Consider the following 18,977-nt stretch of genomic DNA (forward strand, 5'->3'; position numbering starts at 1 on the left):
CTTTTTTTCCCCTATAAACCCTAATATCAAGACCCCATGACTCATGTCCTAAATTAGAGACAGTTACGAGATAACTCTTTGCTATCTTATACTGCCTCATACTGCCCTATTTCTAGAACATCATTTTACTGGCTCTGAGATTTGCCAGTCTTTGTGACCTGTTAGAAAGCTTGCTCTTTCATCCTGCATGGTTCTCCAGTCCCTTGTCCAGTTCTAAAACAGCTCTCTGCTTTCCCTTACATTTGTCACCTTTATCATTAAACTCCGACTTCCCTAACTCAAGTCTTCCTGGACATCTTCTGTAAGGCTTCCTTGTTTGCTCCTTGAGTCACTCTTGATGGAATCTTAGACAAAATCCTGTTTGCTCTATCTATCCTGAATGTTAACACCTGCCAAAAGCTGCCCTGCTTCAGACCTCTGTCCCAGCAGTAGGCAGTACTTCTGTATATGTGGGGCTACCTCCACTCTTAAGTGTCCCTCATATCTCGTTGCCCTCCCGTGCTAGGATAGTCTTGAAGACATCAAGTTCTTGTATTTATTTGTAGTGTGTTCAACCACATGGCATTTACTTCCTGTAGCTCCAAGATACGAGGATACCAACTCATACAATTTTGTATTTTGTTTTTTTTCCCACAAAATATGTGGGGGGAAATCCTCATTCATTAGTTTCTCTCATGTTCTGTTCACAAATAACTTATGCTTAAAAGTATTGAAAGAACTCTACTTGTGCCAGATCCCTTGGAATATACTGGTTCAGTGCTTTTGCATCCCCCTATTTTCTTTTAATCCTGCATGTTTTCTGTGATCTAGTTTGGTTATTTTCCTTCAGCAAGCTTACTTTACTGAATTTATTTCTCCCTTCTATAAACTTCTTTCTCAGTAACATACAAAGTGTACACATTTTACCAGCTCAAGAGAATCAGGGTATGGAGTTTATACTTCTGTACCTCATTGCTTACTGCAAGTTAATTTGAGAATTTCCTGATACTATATCCTTCCCTCTGCCCCTCCAACTTGTCCATCAAATTCATGAACTCTTTTATAATTATCAATTGTGTTTTATACACACATGCACACATATCCAAATGCTTGAATGTACATGTTTGGGTCTGAGCACTTTGAATTGGGGGCTCAGTCCTGAAAATATCTCATTCTTCTTCCTTCAGCATCCATGGGCTGACTGCCTGTAGCACTTCATCTAGAGGTGGTGACTCATGAAATTTTCCTCTATCCATATTTGTATGTCAACCTGTTGAGGACTAGCTCCACACAACTCTTTTAGGTTAATAAATATTTCCAAACATACATAAATAAAAGGTTCAGCAAACTTCTAATTGTTGTAGCTGACAACATATTAACATATTTGTTTTCCCCGTTGCTTTTTTCTTTCAAGAAAAACAAATAAGACAATTGCACTCCAAAGTTAATGTGCCTCTTAACACATTTTCTTACATAACTGCAGTGACATTATCGTAGAACACACCTAATAATAATACCTTAGCAGCATAGGCAGCACTTAAGTCCGTATGAAAGTTTCCCCAGTTAAGTCTTTGTGTGTGTGTGTGTGTGTGTGTGTGTGTGTGTGTGTGTGTGTGTGATTTGTATCAGCTCTCGCTGATTTTGTAAAGTCCCCTTCTGGTGGGACCTAGTTTGTTTTTTTATCCTTTGTATTTAAAATGTGCTGGAAATTATCCATCTGCTCAGTTAGGTTCAGCTTATACTTTTAGAGGTGTGGCCAAGAGCACTTGCTGTGATTTCATTTAATATCATACCTAGCAGTACCTAATGTATAATTTGGTTACTTATGTCATTATTACCTATTTTTTCCCTCTGTGGAAGAACATTACTCTCCTTTACTAGTGCTGTTTGCTTAACTTGAAATCTTCTGTCGGTTATGGGTTGCTAAAATCCTAGGTTGGGGAACTGGATACTCAGCTTTCATCTTTAATGCTTTGTACTTTTTCACTAAAGTATATGATAAAGTAATTTTCTTTCTTTGTCAAAAGTCATTCCCAAAATGGTAGATTACTGATTTTGCGGTTACACAGAAGCATCTAGTCTCCTAGTTCTGAATGAGTTGTCCTAGTCTATTGAGATTGAGTGGCAGAAAAAAAAAACAGAAAGACTTTGTACCTACTTCATGCTGCTGTCTTGCAGTTAGAGTGTGATGCTCGCTTGAGCTATGGGAATGCACAAAGTCCTGTAATTTACTAGAGACTAAATAAGGCTCACTGTGGAGTCATTTCAATTTTGAAGACCCTTGGCTTTAAAAGGGCCCCAGCACAGTTTTGTGATCAAACGCATTAAATTTTAATGACTGCTTTATCTTGGGAAGCTGCAGGGTTTCCCCCGATGGCTTACTCTTCTTGCTAGCTTTCTCTGAAGCCAGAATCTCAGCAAAGCTTTGCACCTTGGCTATTTGCGACCTTTGCCTTAGGCACTAGAGGTGACTATTGGGAGCAACCTATCTAGGCAGCCAAGGGAACTTTTCCCTCAGTGTCAAATAAATAGTGGCTTCATTAAGTGAAATTTCACGTATTGAGATGACCGTTTACATTTTCACACCCTTTATTTCATTCTACATGCTTGCCACTCGTTTGTGTTCCTTCCAAGCCTTTCACTGTCCTAATCTTACCTCTTTGGTCATTCTTCCTTTTTTTATGACAGTGTTGCCAGCATTTTCTTCAGTTTACTCACTCTGGATTATAGTGTGTCCAACCTCATAAGGTGTCTCAGTTGAAGTTTGTAGAGTTGAGAAATCGAAGGTAAGAAGTTTATCTTTGTTGACAGTGGATCTTTATTGCCATTAACATGTTTCATATTTACACAGCTCCCCATAAATTACCCTTCCCTGTTATACATCTAACACCTAAGCTAGGTGGGTATGGTGATGCATGCCTAGTTCCAGCTACTTGAGATGCTAAGTTGGGTGTATCATTTGAGTGCACAAGATGAAACACCACATCAAAAAGCCAAACCACACCAAGAAACCTGCAGAGCAAGGATTAAAAAAAAAGAAAAGATGCCTATGTAGTTTCTTTTATTTAGATTTAGGCCTCATACCCTAAGCAGCTACTACTGCCTGTTTAGCAATAGAAAGTGTAAATTTTTGGCTAATTCATTTAGTGTTAGATACTGATCTGGCCTCTGGCTCAGATCTGTATTGGTTAGAGCTAATGGAATGTATAAGACCTACTCCAAGCAATAACCAGATATATATGGATATGTAGGTCTTCCCAATCCTCGCATCATTTTCCATAACAAAATTGAACCAGTAGTAATGCTGGTACTATTAACAACCAAGGGCATCAATTTTTAGTGGTATTGTAGCCATAATTCTGACATTGAGTCTTGTAGATCTGAATCAAGATTGTGTAATGGTATCAGCTTTAATTATTACATAGCTTATTTTTGTACCTTGGAAAATGTTCCTACTCTTTTTTAACATGTTTCCTAGTATAATTTATATATGTATCTCTTGTGAACGAAACACTGGACAAGAGGCTCTAAAGCCTATTTAATCTGTACTGCCTTTTTAGCTAGTTTTTCAACCCATTTTCTCTTCAGTCATCTTGAGGAAACCCAGAGTTTATATTGGACGTAAGCTCAGGGATTCTCAGCTTGAGTATTATGATATTGATGTGGGTAATTCTTTGTTATTGGGGGTTGTTTGTGCACTGGGAGATGGTTAGGAGCGCTCCTGGCCTCTGATAGATTCCAGTCCACTCCTCATAACTAAAGTAATACTAGCCATCACTTGTCTCTTTTATAGTTAAGTGTATTTTATTTGTATGTATGAACACATGGATGTGCACAAACAACTATGTGCATGCCATGGAGCACATATAGAGGTCAGAAAACAAGGTTCAGGAATCAGTTCTCTTCTGTGGGTACCAGGTTTATGTGGGAAGGGCTTTTAACTACTGAGCTATCTCACCAGCCTGCCAAATGTCTTTTGCAGGGCAAAACAACTGGTATAGATGGTGTGTTAGAGCCTTCCGGCTTTATAATTATACTGTTTTTATTTCAAATAAAACAACCTATTCTTTATAGTTCAGTGCCATTTCTTTCATGAAGCATTCTGCAGATCTCCTTCTCTTTATCTTACCTTAAGCAAGGTTTTCTTTTTCTGACTACTATAGAATGTCACCCCACTCTGTTTCTAAGTATAAGTGTGTTTTTCTTAATTTGAGTATTAATTAATTTGAGCTTTTGGTATTTTTAAGCCCAGATTTTGTTGAATGGACAATGTATTTGCGAATATCAAGTTAGAAACTATTAAATAAATGATTTTAAATGGTTTTACCTTTTTCAACCCGTCCATTAGAAGATTTCCACAGAACTTGAATTTCTGGAATAAGGAGAGCAATGACTCATTAGAAGATGGAAGCTGCCTTATGTATATGTGAGACAGCTACAGGAACACTTGTAGGCTGCATTTGAAAGTCACAGATGAATAGAGTAAGCTGTTCTAGTTTTCATATAGACATTTTATCACATTCTTGTATTGTGTATATGTGCATGCTTATGTACCACAGCATGCATGTGAAGGGGAGAGTACAGCTTGTGGAAGTCTATTCTCTCATTCTACCGTGTGGGTCCTGGGGCTTGAACTCAGGTTGTCAGGCTTGGTGCCAAGCACCTTTGATTACTCAGCCAATTTCTCTCATCCAAAGAGGAGGATTTTTAATCAAATAAAAATCTTCTGGTTATTAAAAAATAGTAAATGGACAGCAGTAAATATTTTTACGTAACCTAGATCTTAACCATATTCTAGGTCAGTTATCAAATTCTCTGACAGCAAGAAACACATTTAATTATATCTAATATATACACACATACTTGAAACCAATTTTTCATTTAGTATTTATCAGTATGCATTTTACTTTGTTATTTTTCTATTATTTTTCTTGTTTTTTTAAGAATAGCCATTGCCTAGTACGTATGTCCAGTATAGAAATAGGTCATGACCCTAGCATTTGAAAAACACAATTAATAAAATTTGGAGATTATCTGCCTCAAGAGTATGTCACTCATAGGTTGTCTTGTCTTTCTTTTGAAATAATGTCATTTAGGAATTGAGCCAACAGACATTAGGATACCTTAACCAAAGGATATTAAATTTCCAACTATTTAAACTCCTATATTTTGATATTTCTACCAAGTATTTAGTATATATAAACTATTACAGCCAAAATAGGTTGTCTAGCTCTTGTTCAAGATTTATATTGATAAAACATAGAAGAGACTAGAAATTAACAGAGAGACTATTTGAGGTTCTGAAAGTGGTAACAAATACTGGGTGGTTTTTATAGGCATTTAAAATGGGGGAAGCTGTGTTTATTGAAGTTCGTGATAGAGTAATATGATGTTGTTGCACATGGTAGAAATAGTAAGTTGGATGATCAGTTACTTGTGTTTCATATTTAAAGATCATTTTTATTCAAGATAAAGAAGTTTTAAATATATATATATATATACTAAATTCTAGAAGTATGTTATAAAAGGGATATGGCATTTCAGTTCTGTTTATAAAATGAAGCACACTCAGGAGATTAATTACAAACTTGTATATATGATAACCCTGATATAGCCTAATATTACTCTAACATGATGATGGTAACCTTGAATTACTAGGTTTACCAAGACTGCAGATAATCTCTAAATTGTGAAAAATGTTCACTGTCAGAAAAAGTGAAGAAAGTTACTATTGAAACAGAAACATGTAATAGCATTGTTAAATTAAATTTTTCACTTATGCAATTAAAAACTGTGTTTTATCATAGGCCAGGTTTAATCCTTGTCTAAATAGAATCGGAACTCAGGATGGTAAATTATAGTCAGGTGCCACAAAACCATAAGAAAATAAGCAGTAGACTATGCTCTTGTTTTTTTGTTTTTGTTTTTAGGATAATATTGCGAGGGAATTTCAGTGAGTACTGAAAATTCACCCATGTTTAATTTCCAACTGGTTAATATACCCCTGATTCCAAAAGGTAGGAGTAGAACAAAAGGACTGCATTAACATACAAATTGAAATGTAACTTTCTAGTATGGAATAATGTAAAATTTGATTACTATAGAAGAATTTTTACCTAAAAAGATGGGTCAGCTTGTGATAATTGACGAAGACCCTCTAAACTACCCTAAAGGGTAGTCTAGCATCTTGTCTGCCATTCCTTTAAGTCACTAGAAGTCTCATAGTTGTCATTGTAAATTTTGAAGTTGAGAAATTAGCAAAATGGTAACAATCTTTATATTTTCTCACATCCTAGACTACTGAAAAGGAGGTCATTTCAGAGCTGGAGATGTGAATAAAAAATCTCCTATTCCAGGACTCATATGAGGTATATTTTTTCTACAATTTTTTTCCTCTTTTTTTAAATTTTTTTATTAAAAATTTCCATCTCTTCCCCTCCTCCTCCCCCTTCCCTCCCCTCCCTTCCACCCATACCCCCACTCCGCCCCTCTCCAAGCCAAAGAGCCATCAGGGTTCCCTTCACTATGTTAAGTCCAAGGTCCTCCCAGCTCCCCCTAAGTCCAGGAAGGTGAGGAACCAAACTGACAAGGCTCACAGTGAGCCTGTCCATGCTGTAGAGTTCATGCTCATCGCCGTTGTCCTTGGTTTCTCAGTCCCCCTCCACCGTCAGACACATTCAGAGAGTCCGGTTTGGTCCCCTGTTCCATCAGTCCCATTCCAACTGGACTTGGTGGTCTCCCGTTAGATCTGTCCCACCGTCTCAATGGGTAAACGCACTCCTCACGGTCCTGACTTCCTTGCTCATGATCTCCCTCCTTTTGCTCCTCATCAGGACCTTGGAAGCTCAGTCCGGTGCTTCTATGTGGGGCTCTGTCATTTTCTCCATCCAATGCCAGGTGAAGGTTCTATGTTGATATGCAAGATATTCATGAGTATGGCAATAGGATCTGGACATTTCTGGCACCCTCTCTTCAGCTGCCCAAGGAACTAGCTGGGGGCGTCTTCCTGGACACCTGGGAACCCCTCTAGAGTCAAGTCTCTGCCAACCCTAGAATGGCTCCCTTAATTAAGACATATAATTCCTTGTTCCCATATCCACCCTTCCTATATCCCAACCATCCTATTCCCCCAAGCTCTTCCCATCCTTTAATTCTTAAGGATAGATTTATTTTGCAGAATTGAGAATATAGTACAGAGTTTCCATATACCCTGTACTCAGTTTTTCCTATTGTTAACAGCATACATTAGCATGATACTTTTGTTACAATTAATGAACTGTTATCAATATCACCTGTAGTTATTAATCAGGTGTTAGTTTTTCTTTCTGTGTTAAGCTTCCACACAGGAAACTGTATACCGGTTGGTGGTTATGTCTCCTTGGCTTCCTCTTTTCTGTGACACTTTTTCAGACTATCCTTTTTCTTTTTGAGACAATGACAGTTTTAAGGGGAACGTACTGATCAGGTACTTTGTAGACTATACCTCAGATGCTTTGCTAATGGTTAGACTTGGGTTATGGATTATTTTAGATGAAGGCTATAAAGATAAAGTAACATTTGATGTTCTTTTCTAATCATATCCAGAGTGTGTGCTATCAGTATGGCTTATCACTGCTAATATTGACCTTGATTCACCTGGCTGGTAGAGTGTTAGTTATGTTTCTCTGCTGTTAAGCCAAACTTTTTTCTTCATCTTTTTCTGTATTTTGTTCTTCGGAGAGAAAGCAGTGCACATATACCACAATTAAGCTCTCTTTAAGTTGTGTTCCATCTACTTTGAAGATATGTGATCTGCATACGCTTTGTGGAATTGTTAGGCATGGGGGATGTGTCCACCCCCCAATTACTATAGCATTTCCTTTTATTAGTGTGGAGTTCTTGGTATTTAGTTTATACCGTTTCGTAATTTAATACTGCTTTATTTTGATGTTCTAGTTATTCTAGCTGTGGTCATTGGGAGTTCTTTCAGTTGTCTCCTGTGTTATTTTTGAAATGACTCTATCATCATGGGTTTTTTTTTCTTTTTTGTTTTTTTTTTTTTTTGTTTTTTTTTTTTGTTTTTCGAGACAGGGTTTCTCTGTAGCTTTGGAGCCTGTCCTGGAACTAGCTCTTGTAGACCAGGCTGGCCTCGAACTCACAGAGATCCGCCTGCCTCTGCCTCCCAAGTGCTGGGATTAAAGGCGTGCGCCACCACTGCCCGGCTTCATCATGGGATTTTTGTTTGTTTTTTGAGTCCTTCTTTACTTCCTGGCACTACAAGGTGCTTCAAGCTTACCATGTATGCTCCCCAAACTAGTTGTAGAATCAGATGTTTCTCTATTGGGTTGTGATTCTTTCTAGTAGAGAATGCTACTAGAAGCTTAGCTTGTTTCTAGATATGCGCATTCGTTCTAGATCAGTGGTTTTCAACCTTCCTCATGCTGCGACCTCTTAGTACAGTTCCCCATGTTTGGTGACCCCCCCAACCATAAAATTATTTTTGCTGCTACTTTGTAACTGTAATTTTGCTACTGTTATGAACCCTAATGTAAATATCTGCATTTTCCAATGGTTCTAGGCAACCCTGATGAAAGAGAGGGTCATTTGACCCACAGGTTGAGTATTCTCCTGGCAGGAAAATAAGCATATGTGTAAATATTTTAACATATAGGTTACAGGTAACAAACACATAGTCATGAGAATGTTTTAAGATTAAATTTAACACAAATATACTTTTGTTTCTAGGGCTATATTTAACTTTAACATGTTTTGGTTGCTCATTTTAATGAAAATGTTTTCTTGGTGTCATTTATTTTGAGAATACAATGAAATAAGTGCCACAAATCTGTGATTATCTGAAATTTGTTTTCACTATAATGAAAATCATATAGGATGCTTATTTGGGAAATGGGATTGGGGCATCCTTAGTAGAAACAATGATAATGTTCCTATCTCTTTTTTACATGTGTGTGCAATAAGTCCAGAAATTGGAACTATGTCCTTCAAAGAACTACGGCCTTGAAAGGGTTTTGTTTTTGTTTTTTGTTTTTTTGTTTTTTGTTTTTAGTTTAATCCTCCAGTATTGGACACTTACTGTTGTCATTTAATGTGGAAAGTTCAACCTAGTACAAATACTCCTGTTTTCAAAAAAAAAAAAGATTTATTTTAAATTTTCCGTTAAGCATTAAAGACAGCATCAGGAATCAGGATCATGCCAGATAGCAGGACAGGAAATGAAGAGCTAGGAACATAGACTTCAGCTAACTTCCTTTGAGACTTATTAACTCTGTGTATTCACCTCTGTGCCTCAGTTTTCCCCATGTATAAGCGGCGAGTGTTAGCACCTCCCTCCTCAGAGGGAATTAAGTGAGGAAAAGGACATCACGGTGCTTGATATGTAGATAAGATTTAACAAATTTAAAATCAGATCCTCCATTGTGGCATGAAAAATACAAATGCTAGTATGTATACTTTGTATCGAGTAGTTATTACTTGGTCACACCTGTCAGAAAAATTAGTGAATCATAGCTGGACTTAATAGTACACTCTTGATACCAGGATTTTGGAGATGAGGGCTGGAGCATTAGTTTATGGCTTATCACAGCAACATAATGAATTCAAGACCAGCCTGGGCTACTTAAAAACCTGCCTCACCAAAAGGGAGAGAAAAGTGAGTGATTCATTCATTAAAAGAAATCTTAAAAGTCCTTTCCCGACAGAACATATTTTCCTTCAAACCTAGAAAATTCTTGCCTCACCAGTCCAGTATTGTGAGCCAGGGTTTTCTCTAGTGGTCATTAGTTGCTACTAAGACTTCTGATGGGGATGGCCAGTGTGCTGAATAGCTCCCAGGACAGTCTTGATATAATGAATTACTGCTCCTCAAATTACTGTATCAATATTACAGTATACCATTAGACATGCTAACCTGAGGTTGTCGTTATAACACATTTCAGGTACCACGAATTCAGAAGGTATGTAAAGAAGTGAAACAAGGACAGAAGTCTGTAGACGTGGCTTCTAGGGAGGAGAACTGGGGGTGGATTTGCTCTTTCTGAATGAGTGGTAGAGGAGACTTCAGCATTAGTTACGTACCTATAGTGGCCAGATAATCTGACTTTTAAAAGTTGAATGTTGCCAGGCGATGGTGGCACACACCTTTAATCCCAGCACTCGGGAGGCAAAAGCAAGTGAATCTCTGTGAGTTTGAGGCTAGCCTGGTGTACAGAGGGAGTTCCAGGATACTTAAAACTGTAACACAGAGAGACCCTGTCTTATAAAACAAACAAGCAAAAACAGTTGAATGTTTACATTTTTGTATGAAGTTGTCCATTTTAAATGTAGTTCACTTTTTAAACACTGTGAAGACCAAACCCAGCAGCAGATCTATAGGCTGGATTTGGCTCCCAGACCATTCATTGGTTTGCAACCTCTGGTGTGATCATTTTAGGAGGTAAACTAAGGTTCTGTCAAAGGTGGAACAGTCTGAGCCATAGTGACACCGTCCTGCATCTTTGCTGAGCTTATAAAAGGCTTTAGAAACAAAACACTTAGGTATCCAAATCATTTTCTAGACTATGGGGAACTGTGGTTCAGCAGAGCTCTGGGAGAGCTTCCTCTGAGGAGGAGGAGGAACTCTTTGGGGAGAAATCCCAGCAACAGCAGCTTATTCAGTAACAGGACCTATTGTGCCATGTGGGTTCAGGCCAGTACTCCTGATTTAGGGAGATATATAGGCAACCAAAGGAACTCTTATGATGCCATTGCTAAGCATAATTTTTGTGCCTATAATCTTTATCTTGCCATCATAGATTAGGAGTCCCAGTCATGTGTGGTATATACCTATAATCCCCAAACTTGGGAAGTTTAGACAGGGAGACCACTGTAAATCATAAACCATCTTGGGCTAAGGTGTGTAATCTGTCTTAAAGAAAAAAAAGAGGGCTGGAGAGATGACTCAGTGTATGAAGCACTTGCCTCAAAAGTGCGATGATTGATGTTTGGATTTCTAGAACCCACACTAAAGTTGCTTGTAAATCCCAGCACTGGGGAGGCAGAGATGGGATTCCTGGGGCAAGCTAGCTAGTTAGACTTGATGGAATGGGTGAGTTCTGGGTTCAGCAAGAGATCCTGCCAGGAAGTAAAGGGAACACAATCAAGGAAGACATCTGACATCAGATTTAGGCCTCCATACACATGTGTATATGCACACACCACACACATTCACACAAAGTGACAGGAAATAAGAGCTTCTGTTCATGTGACCCTATCTGTTGGTTTAACTTTTTAAACTATTTTATCACATTTGAGTGTTTTATACTACTATGAAATACTAAAAAGTTATCCATATCAGTACTTAAGTAAGAGAATACCTAAGGCTGAATAGCAAGCATTATTAGGAATACATGAGATATTGGCTGAGCAAGACACTGATTTATGATTATAGCAGACCATTGTTAGGAGTCATTTTAATGCTGTTTTCTTTAGTATTTGGCTTTCTCTTAGTCCTGGTCTCAGGTCTCTGGCTACCCAGGCAATGGCAGGTATGGACTCCCTTTCATGGAGTGGGCCTTAAATCCAGTCAGATGTGGTTGTTTACTCCCACAACTTTTGTGCTGCTGTTGACTAGTGCATTATGCAGACAGTTCACCATTGAAGAACAAAGGCTTTGTAGCTGATTGGGTGTTTACCTTTCTCCTCTGGTAGCATGCAGAATACCTTTTAGTACCAGGAACATTAATCAGTAGGAGTGTAGGCTCTAGGTAGAGACCAGCTCAACTTTTCAGTATTCAGTGAGTTATGTAGGTTTTGACTTCAACAATAGTGCCTTACTTTTTATAAATTTGTGGATAGTAACTAATAGCCATGGCAATAGCATGGTGTTTGGGGGTTTCTTTGGGGCCCTGGAAGCAGAAAAATTATAAGAGCCAGTGGGGATGGAAGAGAGCAAGGAAACAGGCCTTCTAGACCTAGCAGGGCTGATGCACATATGAACTCACAGAGACTATGCAGCATGCACAGGGCAAGTCCAGTAAGCCAGGTTGGGTCCCAGCACTGAGAGGGGACACAGGCCTCTATCCTTAATCAAGAAAGTATCTCCAATTGACAACCCCTCACAAAGGAAAATTATATTTTATCAGTGGGCTCTGACTTGTTACACAAATCACATTTAAGTACAATAGATGGCCAACACAAAAGGAACTCACTGGTATGCTTGGCATTTTGTTGCTGTTGCTGTTGTTTTGTTTTTTATCATAATGCTTTATCTAGGTTTTTAACTTTACAGGTCTCTTGATTATATATTAATGGTTTCTGATTTTGTGTTGGGATTGCTATATGTGCAAGTGTATGTATGTGTTTGTGACAAACACATCTGTATGTGTTTCTTGTCATTTTTCATTGGCTCTATTTTCCTTTTTTTCAGTTGCCTGTTTGTTTTCTATTGAGAAAGAGAAAGAAAGTGTTGTAGATTTGGTGGGGAGGAGTTGGGGGAAGGGAAAATATGACCAGAATAAATTGTATGAAAAAAAACTATTTTCAGTAGAAAAAGAAAAAAAATAAAATGTTAGTAAAAATAAAATAAAAAATAAAGGGTACATGAATAATCACATAACAAAAGGCATTTTCTCTAGCTCTGCACTTTGTATTATCTGCTAATTAATTTGTACAAGAATTCTTTCCTTTGCTTCCAGCTCTCCACCTCCCCACATACTCAGAACTTTCTAGTTAGATAATAAACCACTGAGAGTTCACTCTTCTTTTCCAGCTAGTGATAGAAAGCCAGTCATCTTTGAATATTTATACTGGAATTGTTAAGCATACCTACCAGTGACAGTGTGTAAAATGCAGGGTCTGGACATGATGTAAGATTTTGCCATAAGTGTGTTCTCTGAATTCATTTTCTTATTTGCAAAATGGATCTAATTATAGTTACCCTTGAGGACATAGTTAGTAAATGAGAGCTAATAATAGTGATAAATTGAACGGGAAGTTTGTGTTGACAGAGCTCTCTGAACTACATGGATGAAGTCTGTGCTGTGGCACTCAAAACCAGTTCTGGTTTATTCTCGTCTTTTGTTTTTTCTTTCTTGTAAGTGTACTGGCTTTGTATTGTAAAAACTTCTAAGTATGGTCAGGAAATTTTTGAAAAGTTATTTTTTTTGTTACTATGAAATCTTAAGCCTTTGGATGCTTCAGAAGTTCTTGGTTAAAATTTCAGTTAAGTAGTCATGAGTTGTTTTGAACATGGCAGTTCCTCAGTGGTAGGAAAGCTGTCCCATTTATTTCTAGTTATTCACTAAAGTGTAAACTAGCTAAAGTAATTAAATGCAAAATTTTGAAGCCCATTTATAATAAAGATTGGAGGATGGCTAGATGGTTCAGTATGTGGAGGTATTTGCTGCAGAACCTAAGAGTTTGATCCCCAGGGCCCATATGGTGAAAGGAGAGAACCATTTCCCTGGAGTTAGCATCTAGAGTCTCTCCACGTGCACTGGGTCACATGTATGCAATGCATACACACACACACACACACACAGAGAGAGAGAGGGAGGGAGAGAGAGGGAGGGAGGGAGGGAGGGAGGGAGGGAGGGAGGGAGGGAGGGAGAGAGAGAGAAAATGTGTGCTAGAAAGGTGGCTCAGCAGTGAAGAATATCTATTGCTCTTGCAGAGGACCTAGATCCAGTTTCCAGCACCTACAGAATAGTTAATCATCTGTAACTCAGTTCTTGGTAGTCTGTTGTCCTCTTCTGACTTTGGCAGGCACTCGGCACACATATGGTGTGCATACATACATACATGCAGGCAAAACATTCAAAAACATAAAAATGAATCTCTAAAAAAGTAGAATATTGATATACATGTGACCTAGACTTCTGCCTTAAACTCTTGACTTCTACATGTTCTCTGCAGATTTTTATTTTCAGTTTCCCTTGACAATAAGTGACTGAACACAGCAAATATATGAAATTGTACAGTTTTTAAAATGGTAATGATAAATATAAGAAACGTATTGGTTCATTGACCTTAGATGCCACCATTTGATTTATAAGGTATTTGTTTCAGAAGTTACCTTATTATTAGATGCTTAATTTGAGTAGTTCTGGGGAAGGTTGAGGGACCATTTGATTTTCCGGACACTACTCACACGACATCTTTAACGCTTGTTTGATTGGTGTCACAACTCTGCGAAAGCCTCAGCAGCCAGGTCTAATGATTCTCCAGCAACAGATTGAAAGCAAAGTTGCTACATTTCTGTTTGTCTGCCCAGTTTGTTTCATTTAGATATGAGATTTCATTGACATAAATGTCAAATTAAATCAATCTTTTGTCTTTAGAGTACATGGACAATATAAATCATACAAGTATTCTTAGTGGTATTATTTTCAAGCTCTTATTTCTCTATTTCATTATTCCAGGTGCCATAGAAATGACTGTGCCTTAGAGAAGTGATATTCTAGACCTTGGAAAAACAGGAGTGATTGTACTAAGTAGAATTTCTCAAGGGTAAAATGTCTTGTTGCATAGCAGTGTAATATACTGTGTACTTTTAATCTGACTGCTGCTTTACTTTTTCCAGAATTAAAGTGAAACAAAATTTGGGGTTTTCTGTTTTGGTTGTTGTCTTTTTTAAACACTAATTTGATTGTTTATATTACATCAAAAGAAATAAAATCAAATTTGTTCATTTTTTAACATTGGGCCTAGGTATAATTATTTTAATTTTCTTGATTTTAATCAATTAATGGTGTCTGAAGAAAGTAAAATATGGGATTAGACTTAACCAAACTTTTATTTCTTTTAGTAGAAAATGACAGAGGTGTTGGATGATCATTACTTTTGGAAGACTTGTTAATATCCATTTCCTAAGAAAGACTTGACCAACATTTACTCTGGCATGGCGCAAAGCAGTCCACAGCTTGATGTTCAGGTTCTCCATGATCTCCGACAACGTTTCCCTGAAATTCCAGAGGGTGTGGTATCTCAGTGCATGTTACAGGTACATTTCCTGCCAATGATGGTACAGTAATGTTCCAGGTTTCCTTGTTGGAGCTGGCATTATGTTGTGATGGTGCTGTTGACATTGTGGGGTAAATAATTCTGTGTTGGGGGGGCTGCCTTGTGACTGGTAAGCTCTTCACTATCCTTTCTGAGTTCTACCCATGGTGTAACAGTAGCATCTTTATAGTTTTGACAATAGAAAATGATTTTATAAATTGCTAAATATTCCATGAGAGGTAAAATCTCACCCAGTTAAAATCCTCTGATATTGGGAAGAATAAATAAGTGCATGTAGCTAAAAGAAAAATGATTGTCCAGCAAGATGGAGCAGTGAGTAAAGATACTTGCTGCTAAGCCTGATGTCATGAGCTTGATTTCTGAGAACCATGGGATAAAAGGAAAGAACCTGTTCCCATGACTTCCTCTGACCTCTGCTTGCACACTCCCCTCTTCCAATGAATAAATAATTTTTAAATGAATTTCCATTAATCCCTGAATCCTTAGAATTGATATTTTTCTTTGGCTTGCTCCTAGAACTCAAGCCCTGGGTTTCATGCATGCTGAATAAGCTCTCTACCATTGAACTCTACTCCTAGCCCTCAGAGTTGCATTTTAAATGCCAAGCTTATGTTAACTTCTATAGAAGTTGTTTGTACCTCAAGTCTACTTTAAAACTCTTTAACTTACTCCCTTCATTTTTGTTTGTACCTCAAGTCTACTTTAAAACTCTTTAACTTACTCCCTTCATTTTTTTAAGTTTATAAGTCCATTATAAATTTAAATGTAAGACCACTTATTTTGTTCGGGAACATTCCTTTTGTCTTGTTCTCAAAACTGAAATCATTCATTTCTTAGTGACACTCTATTTTTATTGAAGAGACAACGGAAAAAGAGCATTACTGTTGCCTCTGTTGTCTTGTATCATCCTTTATGGTATCTCGGGGTTTTCAATTGAGACATAGCCCTAGTTAGTTGGGAGTAGTACATGATACACAGTAGGTATTTATGTTTACACTCCCTACTGCAGTGTGAGAAACACAGATACATGTATAGGGCAAGTTAATTACAAGTAGAGACTCAGATAACCCAGGGATTTCTGTTGTTTACAAATCCTTTACTAGGCCTTTGGGCCTAAGGTGGTTATTTTTGCTAAGATATTCCCAGTCTGAATCTTAGTCTTTAGGCCCATTTATGTTTGTGGTTGAGAAAAACTCCTTCCCAGTACAGCAAAACCAAACTAGAGTTGAGTCTTCTAGTTGAAACTGTTCTCTAGAATTTACTTTCTTTATCTACCTTAGGACCTATCTTAGGACTGCTTCTATCTCTAACATGTTTGTAATTTATTTGGCTTTGCATGAAATATATATGAATACAATATAAAATTCAGCTCAATGAACACTGTCCTAAATCCTTACTTTTTCTTTGGTGATAGCAGAGTGTTGGTGTGGACATTAACCACCTACTGGCTCTAGGACGTCCTGTGTTACAGCTCCATGTGATGGTGCATACCTGGGATCAGGAGGCTGAGGCAGGAGGAGTGCTGGGAATTTTTGGCTAGCTTAGGCTATGTATCAAGACTGTCTCATTCCCCACAACCCCAAAACTATTTGTCTATACAGTGACATACATGATCCTAGTAGTTAGCTTTTGAAACACAGGCCTTATATTCTCTCTGGACTCTTGTTACCTTAATTTAGATGACTTTTTAGAACTATGATGCTTTATTTCCTTAGTTCTTCAAGATTATATATGTGGGTGCATGTGCAGAGGCCACAGAAGGACATTGTTTGCCCTATTCTATCACTTTGCACTTTATTACTTTATTTACTACTTTATTTATTACTTTATTTACTTTATTACTTTAAGTCAGAGTCTCTGCATAAATCTGAAACTAATCTGATGCCATGCCAAACTAAGCTAATGGCCACCATGCCTCAGCGATCCTCCTTTCTGCTTCTTTTGTCACAGGTGTTACAGGCACACAAATAGCCACACACACAGCTTTTTATGTAGGTACTGAGATTCCCAGCTCAAGCCCTCCTGCTTCCATAGCCAGTACTTTTACTCACTGAACCATGTAGTTCACCCTACATAGCCTTCTTAAATATTCTTACCTGTCACTGAGCCAATGGCCCAGGCCTATAATCCCAGCTATTTGGAAGAATGAAGCAAAAGGATTGCAAACTAGAGGCCAGCCAGGGCGATTTAATGAGACCCTCTTTCAAATATAAAAAAGAAGGCTGGCGGTATAACTCACTGGTAGAACATGTGTAAAAGCCTAGGTTCAATCTCCACTTCTGCATAAAAATTTATGACCTTTGTGTCCAACTAAACAACATTGGACTCTGTTAAATCTTCGACACACTTCATTTAATTTTAGTTAAAACACTTAGCAAGTTGAAGATGACATTTGAGTAAACTCCGTAGTGTTTTTACAGTAGTTCTATGATGATAGCATTTCCATAGTTTGTAGTTGTGGTTTTAAATTTTTCTCATATTTTTACTTTAGGCATGCCTGTGTATATGTTGATAGTCTTAACTTTTTGTTGTTTGAATTAGGATCCTTTTTGTAAAGTTACTCTTAGGCTCACAGGTATGTTATGTAAAGCATAAAGTTTCATGGTTATTTATAAAAATACCAAATACTATGTTCACAAAAACACAAATATGATCTCCCCTAATCTCAGACATTTGATAAATTTTGAGATAATTTATTTTTCATATATTTTTCTTTTCCACTGTCTGTCACTGACACATTCTGTTGGCAGTCAACTGAATCCTTTGACTCCTGATTTGGTTTTTTATTTTTTAATTATTCTTATTTTATGTTTATGAGTATTTTTGTACATTTGTGTCTGTTTCATGTGCATGCCTGTGCACAAGGAGAGCAGAAGAGGGCATCAGATTCTTGGGACAAGAGTTAGATGGTTGGGAGCCACCATTTGAATTCTGAGAATTGAACCCAGTTCCTCTGGAAGAGCAGCCAGTGCCCTTAATTACTAAGCCATTTCTTCAGCCAATCCAGATTTTTTTCTTCTTTTATTAATTTTTAAAATTTATTTCGCATACCAACCACAGTTTCTCCTCTCTCCTCCCTTCCCATTCCCTCCCCCCACCTTCCATCTACCCCCTCTCTATCCACTCCTCCATTCAGAAAGAGGCAGGCCTCCCATGGGAGTCAACAAAGCATGGCATATCCAGTTGAGACAGGATCAAGCTCCTACCCCTGCATCAAGGCAGGGCAAGGCATCCCAGCGTGGGAAAGAGGTTCCAAAAAGCCAGCACATGTGCCAGGGACAGGTCTTGATCCCACTTCTAGGGGCCCCACAAACAGATCAAGCTACACAACTGTCATCCACATGCAGAGGGCCTAGGTTGGTTCCACTCGCTAGCTGTGGGTCCAGAGTCCATGAGCTTGCACTAGCTAGTCAGCTAGTCTACTTTCTGTGTGTTTTCCCATCATTATTTTGACACTCCCTGCCCACTTGCTCATATAATTCCTCCTTCTCTGACTGGACTCCTGGAGCTCAACCCAGTGCTTGGATCTCTGCATCTGCTTCAATCAGTTACTAGATGAAGGATCTCTGATGACAATTAGGATAGTAATCAATCTGATTACAGGAGAAAACCAGTTTAGGCATACTTTCTACTATTGCTAGGAGTCATAGCTGAGCTCATCCTTGTTGATTCCTGGGAGTTTCCCTAGTCCCAGGTTTCTCTCTAGCCCCAAAATGACCCCCTCTTTCAAGATCATTACTCTTTCCCCTCTGTCCCACTCCCAACTCAGCCAACCTGATCCTTCATATTCCCACCTTTCTGTCCCCTCCCTTGTACCCCTTCCCTGCCCCCACTTTATCCAGGAGATCTCATCTGTTTCCCCTTCTCAGGGAAAGCCATGGGTCCCTCTTAGGGTCCTCCTTGTTACCCGGCTTCTCTGGGCTGTGTATTGTAGGCTGGCTATCCTTTGCTTTACATCTAATATCCTCTTACGAGTGAGTACATACCATGTTTGTCTTTCT

The 18,977-nt window shown here is 38.2% G+C and overlaps 1 protein-coding gene across 16 annotated transcripts in view; it reads left to right on the forward strand.

Moving 5' to 3' along the window:
• Tab3 (TGF-beta activated kinase 1 (MAP3K7) binding protein 3) overlaps window positions 1–18,977 on the forward strand; it is a 61,972-nt gene that overhangs the window by 16,566 nt on the left and 26,429 nt on the right. For 4 of the 16 annotated variants that reach the window (XM_038316686.2, XM_038316703.2, XM_038316687.2 and 1 more), the window contains 4 exons: window positions 2,668–2,765; window positions 6,276–6,347; window positions 14,376–14,463; window positions 14,762–14,956. In XM_038316686.2, coding sequence (XP_038172614.1) covers window positions 14,855–14,956 — 102 coding nt within the window. In that variant the 5' untranslated portion in view covers window positions 2,668–2,765; window positions 6,276–6,347; window positions 14,376–14,463; window positions 14,762–14,854. Of the gene's footprint in view, window positions 1–2,667; window positions 2,766–4,327; window positions 4,462–6,275; window positions 6,348–14,375; window positions 14,464–14,761; window positions 14,957–18,977 lie in introns of all 16 variants that reach the window. The other 12 variants (XM_038316690.2, XM_038316691.2, XM_038316698.2 and 9 more) reach the window with 10 other exon arrangements.

Source organism: Arvicola amphibius, chromosome X, assembly GCF_903992535.2.
Source record: "Arvicola amphibius chromosome X, mArvAmp1.2, whole genome shotgun sequence".
NCBI classification, from domain to species: Eukaryota; Metazoa; Chordata; class Mammalia; order Rodentia; family Cricetidae; genus Arvicola; species Arvicola amphibius.